We start from the raw sequence: 16,688 nt of genomic DNA, 5'->3' as shown, positions 1-16,688 counted from the left end.
TGGCTGCCCAGGCAGGTTCTAGAATGTCTGTGCCCCAGATCCGAGGAGAAGATGCAGCCAGTGGGGTAGAAGGAGCAGCCCCGCCTCCCGATGACCACCTGCGGAGCCTGAAGGCCCTCACGGAGAAACTGAGGCTGGAGACCCGCAGGCCCTCCTACCTGGAATGGCAGGCCAGGCTGGAGGAGCAGACGTGGCCCTTCCCGAGGCCGGTGGCCGGGCAGCGGGCCTGTGTGGAAGAGGGGCCCTCGCGCCCCCCAGGAGCGCCCAGGCGGCATCCTCCACCCCATGGCATGGCCAGCCAGGACGATGGGGCCCCGTCCACCGGCAGGCTGGAGGGCTTCGAGAGCATCGACGAAGCTATAGCCTGGCTCAGGAAGGAGCTGGTAAGTGAGTGGCTGTCCCTCCAGGAAGCCCCAGAAAAGACGCCATTCTCTCTCTGTCTCTGTCTCTGTCTCCACCCCTCCGTCTCTCTGTCTCTGTCGCTCCCCCATCTCTCCCCCTCCCAACTGCACATTTTCCTGTTTAGTCAAGGGTGGACCTCATTACTGTGTGGGTATATGTGGTCCATGTGCCCATCAGCCCCCAACCACAGGTCCTTGTGGAGAGCCTGAGCCCGTGTTTTTTATTTTTTATTTTTTGGCCACGCCTTGCAGCATGTGGGCTCTTAGTACCCCGACCAGGGATGGAAGCCTCACTCCCTGCATTGGAAGTGTGGAGTCTTAACCACTGGACCGCCAGGGAAGTCCCCCTGAGCCTATGATTTGAAGGTGTCCCCAGCGCCACTCCTGGCATCAGAGTCCCATACACTCCCTCCTGGATGGTGACTGTCCCTCTTCCTCTCTGAATCCCTGTCACCCTGCCACCTGCCCAAGCTGCTGGCCGCTCCTGTGGCCCTTCATTCAGCAGCCATCCCCCGCCCCACGGCGCTGCTCTGGGCAGCGGGCTGCATGGGGCAAGCACAGGGCAGCATGGGCGCTGCTGTAAGCAGCTCGGGCTCAGCCCAGCAGCACTCTGCCCACACTGACGGGTGTACAGGGAGCTGCCCAGGGGCAGCGTGGCTGATCAGGCCTGGCGGGGGTGAAGGCTTTGGATTGAGGCTCGGAGGCTGAGTAGGAAACTGCCCAGAAGTCAGAGCTGGGAGGGCATCCAGGTGGAATAAGTGTGAGCACAGGGCGTGTGTTGCGAGCCGGGGCCAGCAGCTCGACCTTTTTTCTGCCCACGGGCACGGCAGGCTCCCATCAGGGGCGTCGCTCAGCACATGAGAAGGTGGTTGGCGTGCAGAGCTGTGCACCCGTCGCCCAGGGGAGAATCACTGGTCCTGGGCTTGGTGGTGTCTCAGCAGAGCCAGGTGCAATGCTAATCGTGTGCTTTCAACTCCTGCCCCACCCAGCCCATCACCTGCGGCCCAGGTCACAGCTGCCCAGTCGGGCCACTCTGGACACAGGTGAGCCAGCAACCAAGGGCCAACCGCCTTCCAGAGCCTCCAGTAACTCCTGGTCCCACAGGGTAGGCAGAGGCCTGCCTGGTTTGCTGGGCAGAATCCTGAAAAATAAATCCCCTTTGGGGACTGGAATTCCTTGTGAGTTAAGGTAAAGAACTGGGGCCAGGAGGGCTCAGGGCCTCAAGTATCTGATTAATCAGACATCTTTTTTGGTTTTAATCTTTGATGTTGAGACTGTTTCTCAAAACACGTCTCCACTATGTCCGTCCCCGTAACTGGAGTGTTAGCTGCTTGCAGAGAAGACGCGGCCGCTGGGGATTCGCGCTGCGTCTCCAGGCTCCCCATAGCCACTGGGTGCTCTCGGGGCATGTAAGAGGGGAGGATGGGTGGACACGAAGCTGCTCTTTAAATCCTTGAGGCTGCACTGCTTTGATTTGTTTTCATAAAGAGGAACAAAAAAATAGTCCCATCAATCAAGGATTCAGTTTGTTGGCTTTGGGTTTATTTGAGGTTTGATTGCTTCTGGGAGTGGAGGCTTTTACTTTCTAAGTAAGTTAGCATCCCGCATGGGTCCCTGTTGGGGGTGAAAATCAGAGAAGGAGTTTCCTGGGTGTGAACCAGTAGGGTGTTCTCTCAAGTTGTCCCCCACGTCCGCCGGATGAGAGCCGCCTCTCCACCTTGGCTGTATGTTACACTTACCTGGGAAGCCTTGAAACCCCCAAATCCTAGACCACACCCCAGACCAGTCAAACCAACATCTGGGGGTGGGCCCCGGGCGTCAGTAGTTTTTCAAGCTATTCTCAAAGTACAGCCTGGGTTGAGAACCACTACCATAGACCTACAGGCCGTGCTCATTTTTCTTGCCAAGCCCATTGTAAGCCAAGCAGCGTGAAGTGCCCCGGCCAGAGTGCACTGGCTGAGGGGAGGAAGGTGGACCAGACCAAGGGCACCCAGGGGTGACGTATGGAGTCACACTCCGCAGGCAGGGAGAGGAGCGTTAATCGTCAGGACTAACGTGGCTGCCTAAGGCTGTTGTAAATAAGTACAGGGAACATCGGCGTTATTAATAATGCTTTATATTTGCGTATTTTCCCCCTTTCTGCGCCACTTCTCTGTGCTTCCAAAGGTGGGCAATAAGCATAATAATAATAATCTTAAGATTTGTTACCAATTGAGTGATTACTGTGTGCCAGGTGTTTCACATGCATGACTTACCTCTTCTGAGTGTCACATCACCTTCCTGTTGCCCCATTTTACAGAAGAGGAAACTGAGGCTCAGAGGGGAATGGAGCAATAAGTGAGAGGGTAGAAATTTGACCAGTGGCCTGTCTGGTTGCCTCGCCCAGGCTCTTCTTAACCACTGTACTGCATAGTGTCTTCCAAAGGCAGTTGATTTTGTTCCGTGACCTCACAAAGATGTTGGCAGTCAGGAGGTGGGGCAGAGGGGGAAACAAAATTGAGAGTCCAGCCCTCACGCTGTGGTCTCTTGTGTTCCTACAGCAGACCTGTGCGATTGCTGTTATGTCTCCATTATACAGATGAGTAAACTGAGGCTCGTAGAGTCAGACGACCTGCCTAGAATTATATGACTAGTAAGTGGTGAACTCAGCCTTCACCAGTGAGAGTAGAGCTCTGGGGAGAAAAGCAGGGGGTGAGAGGTGTCCCTCCCACAGGGCCCCACCGGGCAGGCCTCCTCCAGCTGCAGGTAGAGAAACTCTCAGAGCAAAGGCTCTCCAACTCTAATGGGAAGATTCTGATCTTGTTAAAATGAAGATTCTGATCCTATAGGTCTGGGATGGGGTCCATGATTCCAAATTTCCAACAAGCGCCAAGGTAGCATTTGCTATACTGCTGGTCCACGGACCACACTTCGAGAATCAAGCACTGAAAGGCAGGCAAGACTGGGGTCAGAGAACCAAGAAGGGACCTCAGAGGGAACCCCCAAGGGTCCCCAAGCCTGTGCCCTAAACCCCGTCCCTGCTGTAACTGTCCTTTGGCCTTGGACTCAGCCAGTGGGCTCCGGGGATGAAGCCACATCATCCCAACACCGAATGGTCCAAGAGCTGAATTAGTTCAGAAGACTTTAAGTCTGAGGTCGGAGCAGCCCAAATGCAGACCAGCAGGCAGGCCAACTGAAATGTGCAGTTCAGCCCGCTTCTGAGATTAACGAGTAACAAAGACAACCTATAAAATCCTTTGACTGACTTGAAAACAGAGTTGAACATTTGATCAACACGCCCACGCTCCTGTTTTAACTCTCAGTCAAAACATTAAACTTCACGTCATTGTTTTCCCTAATTCGTCATCTGTTAACTCATTGAAGGTGTCATTAAAAATTAACCTGTTTTTTAAAAACAGTGATTTCAAAAGTGCTTTCAAATAACCTTTGTTTCATTTTAAGCCCAGAGTCAAGTTTTCTCTATACCCGGGCAGGCTGTCTCTACCGATTTATCAGACCCGTGTGCAAATTTGTCTTTTCTCTTGATGTGGCCAAGGAAACATGAAAAATCTGTAATTCAGTCAACTGTGTAGCTATTGGCCCCACATGATGCCAAACTCAATTGGCTGGGAGTTCGGGCTCAGTCGTGGGTTTGTGCCCTGAACGGGTCTCTGACCATCAAGAGCTTATACCGGAGCAGGTGATGAAACCACTGAGGTTCTTTTTTGTTGTTTTTTTTGCGGTACGCAGGCCTCTCACTGCTGTGGCCTGTCCCGTTGCGGAGCACAGGCTCCGGACACGCAGGCTCAGCGGCCATGGCTCACGGGCCTAGCTGCTCCGCGGCATGTGGCATCCTCCCGGACCGGGGCACGAACCCGTGTCCCCTGCATCGGCAGACGGACTCTCAACCACTGCGCCACCAGGGAAGCCCCCAGCAAGGTTCTTTTTGTCAACGCTGACCCTCCTAGAGGCAGGCGATGTCGGGTCTGGAAGGACAGGCGGTCCACCCCTGTCTGCTAGGAGGTTAGCTCAAAGGCAGAGAGCGACTGCCTGAATCTTGGCTTATTTCCAAGGCCAGAGAGGGTCCTAGCAGCTCCCTCAGGGTCCACCCTTCCTCTCAGCTTTCACTGCAGGGAAAGCGCTGTCCGTCGCTCCTGACACCCCCAGGGACCTGCAAGTAGAGGATTTTCCTTCAGAGTAACATGTTGGGGGTACAAGGAGGGTGGGAATCCTGAAGCCCTGTTGGCACTGCTCCTCCAGCCAGGAAGGCTTGACCCTCAGCTCCCTGTGTATTCAGGAAAGGTGTCACCATCCGGCCATGGCAGGTAGGGCTGCCGCCTCTGTGCCCGGCAGCTTCGGGCCACCTGACTCCCCAGGCTGAGACCCAGCATCGTTTACTGGGGAGACCGACTCAGGGCCTAGTGAAGCGGCCTCTGCAGCTCTGCTTGGTCCAGGCTGCTCCCGCTGCCAGAGGCCACAGCCTCCAGCTTTCCACCTTCAGGGTGGCCTCACTAGGTGCAGGTGGCCTGGAGTGGGGCTGGGGCAACGCTTCAGGAAGGGGTGAGCTAGAAAGGACGGGGCCCTGAAGCTGTGGGTCTCAGCCCTCTAGCTGAGCCTGAAATTCAGAACATGTCACAAACCTCTGGTTGCGTTTGGCCCCAGAGCTTGCAGCCCAAGAGAAAAAGGGACACTCCCTTCTGCCTCTCTCTTTAGTGCTGCTCAAACGCTCCCCTTGCCAACATGAAGGATAAAGAAAAGGGAGAAATCGTCTACTTGGCCTGTGCGGTGCCAAAACTAAAACCAGAACAAAACATTCCAGCTTCCTAAGGCTTTGTCTTTGTGGCCAGAATCCCTGGGCGTCAACATATATTTTTCTTTTAGCTTCATGCAGGTGTTTGATCCCCACAGACAGAGCCCCCCCGCCAAAAAGGTGTTTATGGTTGTTAGAAAAAGGGAAAGGAAACCTGACAAGTGTTCATTATTCTAAGGCCTGCCATGGCAGGAGGCCCGTAACCCTGGACCCAGCTGGCCTCTCCAGGTTAACCCTCTCTTGCCTGTGCTGCCCGCTTGACAAGCACGTGACTGGTGTGTCCAGGCACAGACCTCTGAGGCCAGTGTTATCCACTGCTACTGAGTGTTAGTGGCCAAATGACAGTTCAAGCTCACTGAGCATCTTCTGATGGGGATGGAGGTGAGAGGCGTGAACCCCGCCCATCTGGGGGAGCATTTTATGGTCCTCAAGGCACGCTTACATACAGTATCTGAGTGAGACAGCTTGGAGGTATTTGCTATTCCCGTTTTACAGATGAGAAGACTGAGGCTCAGAAAGATGATGAGCCTGAGAGTCAGAGAGGTTAAGTGACTTGCCCAAGGTCATATGTAAGGGTGTGGCTAAGGCAAGACACAGACCTGCATCTCCTGGCTCTGGACCCAGATCTCTTTCCTTTGTACTGGGTACAGGTGCTCACATCAGATGTTCAAGTCAGTGGGCCCACGAGTTGTCAGAAAGCCTGCATTTGAAACTCTGCTGATTTCAGAATGGGGGGACTTCCCTGGTGGTCCAGTGGTTAAGACTCCAACCCTCCAATGCAGGGGGCACAAGTTCAATCCCTGGTTGGGGATCTAAGATCGTGGCGCGGCCGAAAAAAAAAAAAATCAGGCCTTGATTTTAGAATGGGACACGTGTAACGGGTCACAGAGAGTTATTAGCAATGCCTCATAACAACCCTATGGCAGGGATGGGGGCAGCCATGCCCGGTCCATAATGAGGATAATAACTTGCTCAGAGCTACCGAGGAGGCTGCTGGCTGAGCTGGGGTTTGATGCACAAGAGTTTCTAGCCCAGGTGTCACTTTGCCCGAGGCTATGTCTCCTCCGTGTAGCTGGGGCTTTCCACCCATCCGCTCCTGCAGGAGGAAGGCTATCTCGTTAATCTGGCCAGATACCACCCTTTAGCGGTTACTAAAGAATTGCTAAACAAAGGGCCCCACAAAGGAAATACTCCAAAACGTCAATGATCTTTATTTCTGGGAGCTGATATTATCCTTTGGACTTTTCTGTAGTTTCTGAAATTTCTAAAATAGAAATATATATGATTAGGGAGACAAAAAGATTATAAAAGTAAAAGAAAAAAGACGGGAAAGAACTAAGCTCCTCTTCTAGCCAGTGTAATTGACACACACGCCTCCCCTCATAGCTTCCAGATTACATAAGGCATCGGATCTCCCAGAAAAAGATAAAAAATGAGATCTGCCGTCGCCAGACATCCCCCACTCAGGATTAGGTAGGAACTGTTGACCAGTGGGATGAAGGTGGCTCCAGACCAGGAGATCCTGCCTGCTTTCCACCTCTTGGCCACCTTGCAATGCAGAGAAGAGGATGGGAGAGGGAAGGAAAAGAGACCTGATGGCCGCACTTAACCAGAAGAACAGCGCGAGGTGGTCCTGGGGCTGTAAGAGGCAGGCGGGCATCCTTCGATCCAATTTGTTCGTTCAGTACGAGCAGTGTTGACCGAATGCCTGGGCTTAGGTGCTGGTGCCGGTGGGGACAGGGCCCTTGTCTTTATGGGGCCCCCCCTTTGTGGATGAGACAAACATGTAAACAGTGACACCGTGAGACAAGAGCAATCACCGAATGCCAGGCACGGTGGACTTTGAAATTAACCAAAGGGAAGTACACATCCCTAACTTCCTTAGCAACCAAACGCACGTCTCCAAGGCTTGACATTAGCCTTCTCCTTGTTCCCATTCCCATTGTCCTGTAATAATTAAAACCCAGCTCCTCGGAGGGGCACCCTGCCAGCTGTAGTATCTACCCTCCAGGCTAGTGTGTCGTGACTGCTGGATCAGGCACCCAGTGCATTGGGTAAAACCATGGATCCCTCCCAGCCCTCTGTGGAAATTTAGATGCCATAAGGCTGGGACTTCGCATGTGCCTGCAGGTGATTCAAATGTGACAGGGCCAGTAACCGGTCGCAGGTGGAGTCAGCAAAGCATGCAGTGTGTAACTAGATTAGACGTCCCGTCAAGTTCTACCTCATCCTGGCTGTGTGAGTTTAGGAAACCCCGTTAGCCTGGCCCTGGGTTTTGTCATTGTAAAGCAGAGATTATACATCCTACGTGGCAGGGGGTTGTGACGGGACAGTGAGGAGGGCACAGAGGGCAGAGGGCACCTGCTGGGCTCCCGAGGTGGGCGGGCACTATGCACGCACAGCCATGTGCCTCTTCTATGGTGGCGCTAATACTACCCCCATTTTATGGGTGAGGAAACTGAGGTAAAGTGACTTGCCCATGATCAACCAGCAGAGCAGGGATTGGAGCCCAGATCTGCCGGCCTCAGAACCCCTGCTGCCCAGCCAGGGGCTCCCGAGGTCAGAAGAGGTGAAGGCGCATCGTGGTTCACGAGGTTTTGGGCCGTCAAAACCTCAAACGTAGTTCATGAGTTGAGCAGTCAACATGCTGTCTCAACTCCTGGAACTCTGGGCTGTCGTTCTCCAGTGCTTCCCGATCCTGCACTCTTTCAGGCACTCTCCTGCCTCTGAGAGGACACTCATTATCCTGACACAGAGGGTGGCACACAGGGTCTCGGGACTGTTCACGTCCGAGGTGCCCCTGGACTGGACTGTCCGTTTCTGAGGGGTGTGTTATTTTACAGGCTCTGGACCCACCCTTGCCCCGGGACTCCTCCAGGGGCTGAAAAGCTGGCACTGCCCCGAGGTGTTGGGCCCGTCCCCAAGCTCAGGCATGAGCCAGACTCAGCCAGCAAGCTGACAAAAGCCAGGGAAAGGCCACCGAGGTTCCCTCCAGGTGGCTGAGCCCTCGGCAGCAGGGAGATGGTTTCCAGAGCTGCACCGAGGGTCTGGCACTCCGGGGGGCACCGCTCCCGGCCGCTGGCAGGGCAAGGCCAGGCCCCGAGGTGCCCAGGAGCCGGGGAGGGGCCCGGGTGACAGGCGGCCCTGGCTTCTCTACCTCCCACGTGGCTCCCCCCAGGGCGGGCGCCCCTCCCACCCCGCCCCCCCGGCACAGGGGCTGAGGAGGAGAGCCTCCTCCTGCCGGAGCAAGTGCTTCTCGCAGTGCTGGTTCCAACTATGGACGGAGCCATCGGTGCTCGAGCAGGAAGGAACCCAAGGGGCGGTGAGCCTTCATTTTCCAGCCAGAGAGGGAGATGGGTGGAGAGGTCCTGCGAGTGTCCACTAGCAGCTGCTGCTCGTGGGCTCCCCCTGCCCTCTCTGGCCTCTCCCACGCTCCGGCCGGCAGCCCCACGTCGGTGCTGGACACACTGCAGGGCGCTCGGCAGTCCCCGAGGTTTCCTGAGCACCCAGGGTGTGCTCGGACTCACCCCCTAGCTCTGGCACGTGAAGGGAAGCCAGGTCACGGACGCCCCATGGGCACAGCAGACACCCTCCTGAGATGGGCTCTGGGTCCAGCCCAGCACTGAGGCTGCTGTGAGGCCTCTCCCGGGGTGAAGCCCAAACCATCATCCCCGCTAAGGAGGCAGGTTCCAGGGTAACGGAGTGTGAAACGACTTGGGAGACCTAATGGCCTTGCTCACACTTGCAGAGAACAGATTCGCTTCACTTCCTTTTGAAGGCGCAGGTGGGAAGCTATAGATAGACACCACAGGTGCAGGGGCACCTTAATCACTCATAGGAGACCTAGTTCCACAGGGCTCGCTTCCTGACTCTTGGGCAGCGAGGGATCCTGGCTGGTTCCTGGGCTCACTCGGTGTCAGACGTGAAACTCCCAGCCCATCCGTTTCCAAGCCGGGGAGCCCAGAACCCAAGAAAAGTCTAGAAGCCCCAACACAGGTGCTCCAGGGGTCTTCTGGGGGCTCCCTAAGGATGCCAGGCACCTCAGCCCTGTTCCATCACATTTGACAACGGCGCTGGCTAGAGCCGATCTCCACGCAATCCCTTAATGAAGTGCTACTCCTGCCTGTGCTGGCGGGTGCTCCCTGCAGGTGGAAGTTCAGAAGGCCACCCAAGGAGCTCACGGCAGAGCAGGAAGTGCCGGGGGGGTCTCGTCTCTGTCTACTCTCTCGCCTAGAGACACCCTAGCAGGAGAGGCGGGGGGCCAGCCCTCCCTGCAGTCTTGCTTGGGGCTCAAGGGGAATAGCTGTGCTGTGGTCCCCACTCCAGCAGCCTGGCACAGGGGGGCACCATCCCGGGGTAGCTGTTGCCCAGCAAGGCCCCCACTTGCTGTCCAGGGCAGTGGCAGGGAAGTTGGGGATGTCCCCGGCCCACCCTGCGGGCCTGAACCCATCGTGTCCAAGCTGAGGACACCCCTGCCTCGGAGATGCCTCCACGGCAAATGCTGAGGTGCTTCGGCGTTACTGGCTCTGTGACTCTGGACAGACCACTTGGTGACGAGATGCCAGTACTGCCCTACCAGCCCAGCCGGCCGTACTTAGTATTGATAACAATGTGAAGAGCGACACAGGTGTCAGGTGTGAGCAATCACCCCCAAAGTGTGTGGGAAGCATGGGTTGGTGACTAGTTCTGCTCCAGGCAGTTGGGGAACAAAGGAGAATCACACTGTCCTCCAGAACTCCTAAACCTAGTAGGAGAGATAAGAATGTCGTATGGGAAATAAGAAAAAATAACTGATGGCTTAGCTCTGACTATGAAGAATGGATAAAGCGGAACTAATATTTGTGGAACCCCATGTCCCGGACCAAGTGTCTTATATATGTTTTATTTATTTAATTCTCAGAACAGGCATTATTATTGCACCCATTTTCACAGATGAGGAAATTGAGGCTCAGGCAACTTGAGCAACTTGCCCAGAGGGGCACCTCCATTGAGTGGTGGTGAAGGACTTTGGACCCACAAGCTGATGCTCTGTTCATTCTACTCGAGGCCTCTCCCCAAGCCTGGAGGGCAGCCTGGGTGGGAAAGTCAGGGATGGTGTCCTGGGATTGTCCCACCTGTGTAAAATCAAGACTTGGCTCTAGGAGGATTGAATTCACTCATTCATTCATTCGACCAATGCCTTTTTTTTTTTAACTTAAAAGATATATTACTTTATTCCAACTTGTGTTTCCACCTCAGCCAATGCCTTTTGAGCGCCAGGCCTGATCTCTCCTGCGTGTTTTACTGTCTGGTGAGGAGACAGGCAATGCTGTGTGTAGGTGTTGCCGTAAGAGGTATCTATGGTTGGGGTGTCACCCAGCCTGCAGGGATGGGGGGCATGGGCCGAGCTGGGCACGTGGATGATGGCGTGGGAAGGCGTGGTTCTGGGGGAGGGGACACAGACCCAGCGTGGCTGCCACAAGGCGCCAGGGGCTCAGAATGGGAGTTCAAGGCTGGAGAGAGCAAGGGAGCCAGGAGGGCCGGTTGTACCTTTGACAGGTTTGAAGAAGGGGAGAAACCTGGCCGCTGGCCTCTTGCCTGCAGGACTGAGTGCAGAGAGTGGGAGGGGGGCAGGGAGGCGTGAAAGGATGCTGAGGTGCAGGCTGACAGGTGAACGTGGGTGTGCTCATCTGGGCCTGTCCTTCCCGTCTCTCCCCTCTCACAGAATTCCTTTCTTGGGTGTACGGCTTCTAGGGCTCCCTCATGTCCAGGATGCAACCCTTATGAGGTGGGGGGAGGTGACGAGCATCCTCTTTCCACAAAGGGGTCACATCTCCCGCCCCAGGCCACTCATCTCCTTATAGTCTGCACTGGGACTGTCTTCATCCATTCAGGCCGCTGCAGCAAACCATCTCCGACTGGGTGGCTGATAAACCACAGACATTCAATTATCACAGTTCTGGAGGCTAGAAGTCTGGGATCAGGGTCCCAGCATGGTCAGGGGAGGGTCGTCTTCCGAGTTAAAGACTTCTCGCCGTGTCCTCACATGATGGAAAGGGATGAGGGGACGCTCTGGGGTCTCTTTTATAAGAATAGTAATCCTGTCATGAGGGCTCTACCCGCATGACCGCCATCACCTCCCAAAGGCCCACCCCCTAATACCAACACATTGGGCTTTAGGGTCTCAACATATGAATTTGAGGGGGACACAGAGATTCAGACCAAAGCAGACTAGAACCCAGAGCCTCTGGGCACAGACCTGGGGGCCTTCAGAATGCACCACCCTGTCCTTCCCAAAGGTCAGCCTCACCTGTGCAGGTGGCAGTTTGGCCTAGGACCTTCCAAGTTTGAAAACCGAAGACTTTATCATATAGTATGTAGAGCTTGACTCTTGCCACTGGGGACGGAGAGTCCCTGCTGGGGCCTGAAGCACCCCCTGCTCTCTGTCCTGGCTCTGGGGCTCTGCTCTGACTTTCCCTCCCGGCAGACAATGGCTCCAGGGGCATCAGGAGAACCCAGATTCAGCCTGTACCTGCCCCAGCGCCAAGATTGGGACTGCAGAGCAAGTGGAGGCCGAAAAACATGTTCCAGCCTCTGCCTGAGTCAACAGCATCCCCTGGAAATCAATTCACAAACCCAGTATGGTTTCTAGGGGGTATTTGAAAAAAAAATTAATTTTTCCCAGCATCTGTGGTTGTCACCCAGCAGCTCACCTCAGTGACAACCCTCACGTTCTTTCCTCACAGCGTGTCTCTGGCTCTTTTTCAGAGGCCAAACCCAAGATCAAATAATGAATCATGTTTTATCCAGGCTTCTATTTTCTACACAATGCTGATTAAAACAATAACTGGACGTTTAGTTGAGCTAAGTCACGAGACAGGTTATGAAAACTCTTCCCATGGTTCAAGATTAAGTCTCATAGAGAAGGGAGCATGTTCCGAGAAAATGGCCTGGATTTTATACCCAGTCTCTCTTCAGCGTCAATCAGAGACTAATTGTGGCTGTTGGGCTGGGATAGCTTAGATTCCAGCCTCAGAAATCGGGACTGAACAAAATGCCCTTGATCACCTTGGGATTTTTGTTTTCCTGTCTGCCTGGATACTGTCCATTCCAAGAGCTGTAAGAAGCAAATAGATCATAAGTAATGCACCATATGAACTGAAGAATATTGGCCAAAGAAAAGTAAGAATTTCACCATGTACGTCCTTTCTCTCCAGGCCTAGGTGCAGAATGTTGAAATTGGGCAGGGCCTCCCAGTTTTGAGCCTTTATTAAAAAGACTTAGATGCTGGCCCTAAAACCTGGCCCTGGTGACTCAACTGTCAACATGAGTTTAATGCTCTCCCTGGCAAAGGCTCAGCTGTGGGATAGGCCGATTTCAATCCCCCCTCCCAGGGTGGCCCGTTGCCTCTGCAGGGTAAAGTTACTTGTCGGATTCTCAGAGGCGCTGCCTGTAACTCCAGCAATCCTCTAATTGTGGTATAGTATTTGGTGAAAGGGTGTGTTCCCTCGGGGTGAGAAAGCACACACACCACGGTGGGGGCGGCTGACCCGTAGCCCTGTTGCAGTAGCTGTGCTGTGGTCAGTACTTGGCTGTAGCCAACACATGTTTGATTCTCTGAGTCAGATAAGAATGGCTCTTAGGAGAGGCTGGTTGTTTCTAAGGTGGAAGGTGAAACCCCAAGGGAGGGAAGAAGTAACCAAAGGCGGTAATCAAGCTGCTCTGCAAGAGGAAGAGGGAGATTTCTTGGGTTTTGCTTGAAGGGATAAGGGGGCGTGAGGGGTGGTGAGGCTCTGAGAGCGGGGAGGGGCTAGAAAGGGGTCATCAGGGAGGGTGGCGGTCGGGAAACTCAGGACAGAAGAATCTAAGTGTGTAAGTGGTTTGCTGTGATGTCTCTTTATCCGAGTCCCATGGATCACTAGGGATTTCCTGGAGAATTAAAAGAGGGGCCGACTCCTGCCTCTGGACTGGCCGGAATAAAAACATTTACTGGCTGCAGTAAAATGGTGCAGAGAACAGTATGGCGGTTCCTCAAAAAATTCAACATAGTATTAGCATAGGATCCAGCAATTCCACTTCTGGGTGTACTTCCAAAAGAAGTGAAAGCAGGGACTTGAACACATACTGTGCACCTGTGTTCATAGCAGCATTATTCACAAGAGCCAAGAGGTGGAAGCAGCCCAGAAATCCATCCATGGATGAAAGGATAAGCCAAATGCGATGTATACATTCAGTGGAATATAATTCAGGCTTAGAAAGGAAATTCTAACATGTGCTACAACGTGGATGAACCTTGAGGCCATTATGCTGAGTGAAATATGGTAGTCACAAAATGCTAAATACTGTACTGATTCCACGTACACAGGTAATTCGATAGTCAAATTCACAGAAAGTAGAATAGTGATTGCCAGGGGCTGGGAGGGGGGAAAATGGGGAGTTATTATTTCATGGAGACAGAGTTCCAATTTTGCAAGATGAAAAGAGTTCTGAAGATGGTTGGTGGTGACAGCTGCATAGCAATGTAAAAGTACCTAATGCCACTGAACTGTACACTTCAAAATGGTTAAGATGGTACAATTTTATGTTCTGTGTATTTTAACACAATTGAAAAACTCCTGGGGGAAAAAAAAGCCTCTTAGCCCTGCACATTTTGCTCAGGTTTCTTCGGGGGCTGAGAAAACTCATTTCTATATGGATTTGGCTTGATTACAGTGGAGTTACCTCTTAAGCGGGGACTCAGTTTTGGGTTTAAGGTGTGGAGTCCCCTTGGAAAATTCCTGTGTGGCCCACAGAGTAGGTGGGAAGGGGGCCAACACTGCTGCTTTTCCTTGTAGCCCTGGAACAAACACTGTGTCTTTGAGCATCAGGTGCAATGTGGATTTACATTCATGAGTCATAACGAAATACGTCTTGCAAGCCAGTCCTAGGGTGGGCTGCTCACGCTGTGATGGGCCCTCAGGACCAAGCTTACTGAGGAAACAGAATGATCAGCCTCTTCTGGTACTGGGCTCCAATAAGTGAGGGACATGCATCACCTTCCCCACTGGAAGCCGTTTCCTTCCCCTTATGCAGAGGCGAACACCTCCAAGCTCAATGGGTGTGTGAGGTGTCTCCACCGAGGTGGCCTTTGTCCAGCCCAAGGAACCTGGACAGATGCCTTACTATCAACCCCTGCCCCCCCGACCTTTCAGCTGACTCTGATGGGTTTTCAACACTAAATTGTTCTCTGACCTTGGACCAGACCTATTGGCCATAGAAAAATGGCCCCTTCCCCCCACCGGGCCTCCCTGCTGACCACATCTCACAGGTACTTCCAGACACCTGCTCAAAACGGAAATTCTCCAACTTAAAAGGATCTTTTCAGATTAAAGACACAATTCCTGAGGCCAATTCCTTGGTCCAGATCTGAGCCATAGGGTTCCTAGCTTTCAAAGAGATCTTTCTTCAAATTACAGGATACCCCAAAGAGAAGTGCTTCACGCCAAACTCACAGAAGACCGTATTAAATAAAGCAGTGGCGTGAGCTGGCACTGACTTTCAGACAAAGTGAACCCCCATCTCCTTCAGAAGGGCTTGGGCAGCACCTAGCCCAGTTCTAGCATGGCTGGAGGCTCCAAATAAGTGAATGAATGACCAGCTGCCCTCTGGTGAGCCCGCCAGCATTGATTTGGCACTATTCTAGATCCATACAATTTCTTTTTTTTTTTTTTTTTTTTTTTTGCGGTATGCGGGCCTCTCACTGTCGTGGCCTCTCCCGTTGCGGAGCACAGGCTCCGGACGCGCAGGCTCAGCGGCCATGGCTCACGGGCCCACCCGGTCTGCGGCATGTGGGATCTTCCCGGACCGGGGCACGAACCCGTGTCCCCTGCATCGGCAGGCGGACTCTCAACCACTGCACCACCAGGGAAGCCCCATACAATTTCTGATTGGCAATACATTTGGGTTACGATGCCCAAGGATTGAGAAGTAAACTAATGAACAGGACGCTATGAATTTTAACCCCGTTTTGCCATTAAATACTTTGCTGATCCCCAGGCAAGACTTTCTATCTTGGTTTTTTTCTCACCTATAAACTCTGTATAAAAGAGATCTGTAGAAGTACATCAAAACATGGAAGAGAGAAAACAGAGCAATGAAATGCTTATTGGTGAAGTTGCTAATTTTTCTACCCCGAAATGCACCTGGTTCCAAGGCCGAGTTCTTAAATGTTTAAAATGCATTTAAGACAGACATTCTTAAATGTTTAAAAAATAATGTGACAGCATACCCACCACCCAACATAAGATACAAAACATCATCAATAGAGTTGAAGCCCCTGAATACCTTCCCCAATTTCAGTCCCTGCTTCCTGCCTAAAGGCAACCGTGCTCCTGAATCTGGACAAACGTGATAACCGCTGAGCTACAGAAATGATGCCTGAATTTGGTATTTATCATTCCCAGGCAATTCTTTATACCCTTACTCCATTTATATATATCTGTAAACAATGAGACAGCTGGAAATACCTTTAAGCCAGGACTGACACGCATGTCTTCCAGAAGGATTTTGACACAGTATCTAGCTTAGCACAAAGGATTGTTTGGCACGCACATCCTTATTTGTCACCTCTGTGTCTTTTCACCTCCCTGAGCTGGGAACGGGCTACTCTCTCTAGGTGGACCCCAAATGGTGATGCAAGCCCTTCATTAGGTCTCCTGTTAACGGGCCTGGGCGGGTCCGGGACTATGGAGCTGAAGCACCGAACCCCCACCCCTCTCCCCGGCCCAGCTCGGCGCTGACGCCTCCCCCGTCTTCCCTTGCAGACGGAGATGCGGCTTCAGGACCAGCAGCTGGCCCGGCAGCTCATGCGCCTGCGCAGTGACATCCACAAGCTGAAGATCGAGCAGACCTGCGACCTCCACCGGCGCATGCTCAACGACGCCACCTACGAGCTGGAGGAGCGCGACGAGCTGTCCGACCTCTTCTGCGACGCCCCGCTCGCCTCCTCCTTCAGTCTCTCCGCGCCACTCAAGCTCATTGGGGTCACCAAGATGAACATCAACTCCCGCAGGTTTTCTCTGTGCTGAGAAGCCCTAGACGGGGTGGTGGAGCCGGAACGAGAGTTTGGGAGGTGGACGGTGGGGGGCGGCGGTGGGTGGGTGGGGCGTGGGAAGGCAGCTGAGGCCCAGCTACCCGACCGGGTCTCCCCGGAGGCAGGGCGTCCCCAGGACCTGTGACACGTGCTCTCAGGGCCCAGCTGTGGAGCTCGGTGTCCCCATGCCTGGCCCTGGTTTAATACCCAAAGAGTCCTGCAGAAGGGCTGCTGCATCCGCTGTTCAGTGAGACCTGGGTCCCCAGGGCACACGTCTCATCCTCCCCTTAGTGACCCACATTCCTGTTTCCGGAATCACTGGTGCTATGACCTGGGAACCCAAAGGGGGACCAAAGCTGTGATTCTTGCAGAAGGCTTCCCCAGGGGCACCGACCCCCAGGGGGAGGTGATTAGATATCAGCCGCGCCCACGTCACTGTTGCTGTCCT

General features: G+C 53.5%; 1 protein-coding gene across 1 annotated transcript; it reads left to right on the top strand.

Moving 5' to 3' along the window:
* Positions 1–23: 23 nt before the first annotated feature.
* Positions 24–16,235, top strand: FAM167A (family with sequence similarity 167 member A; the record flags this gene model as incomplete). Its single annotated transcript, XM_079707252.1, has 2 exons — positions 24–383; positions 15,972–16,235. 2 exons carry the CDS (start codon positions 24–26, stop codon positions 16,233–16,235), a joined length of 624 nt encoding a protein of 207 aa, XP_079563378.1.
* Between the last annotated feature and the right edge of the window lie 453 nt (positions 16,236–16,688).

The sequence above is a fragment of the Hyperoodon ampullatus genome (assembly GCF_949752795.1).
Source record: "Hyperoodon ampullatus genome assembly, chromosome: 6".
NCBI lineage: Eukaryota > Metazoa > Chordata > Mammalia > Artiodactyla > Ziphiidae > Hyperoodon > Hyperoodon ampullatus.
Note: the sequence above shows the minus strand (reverse complement) of the source record. Positions and strands in the feature narration are given on the sequence as shown.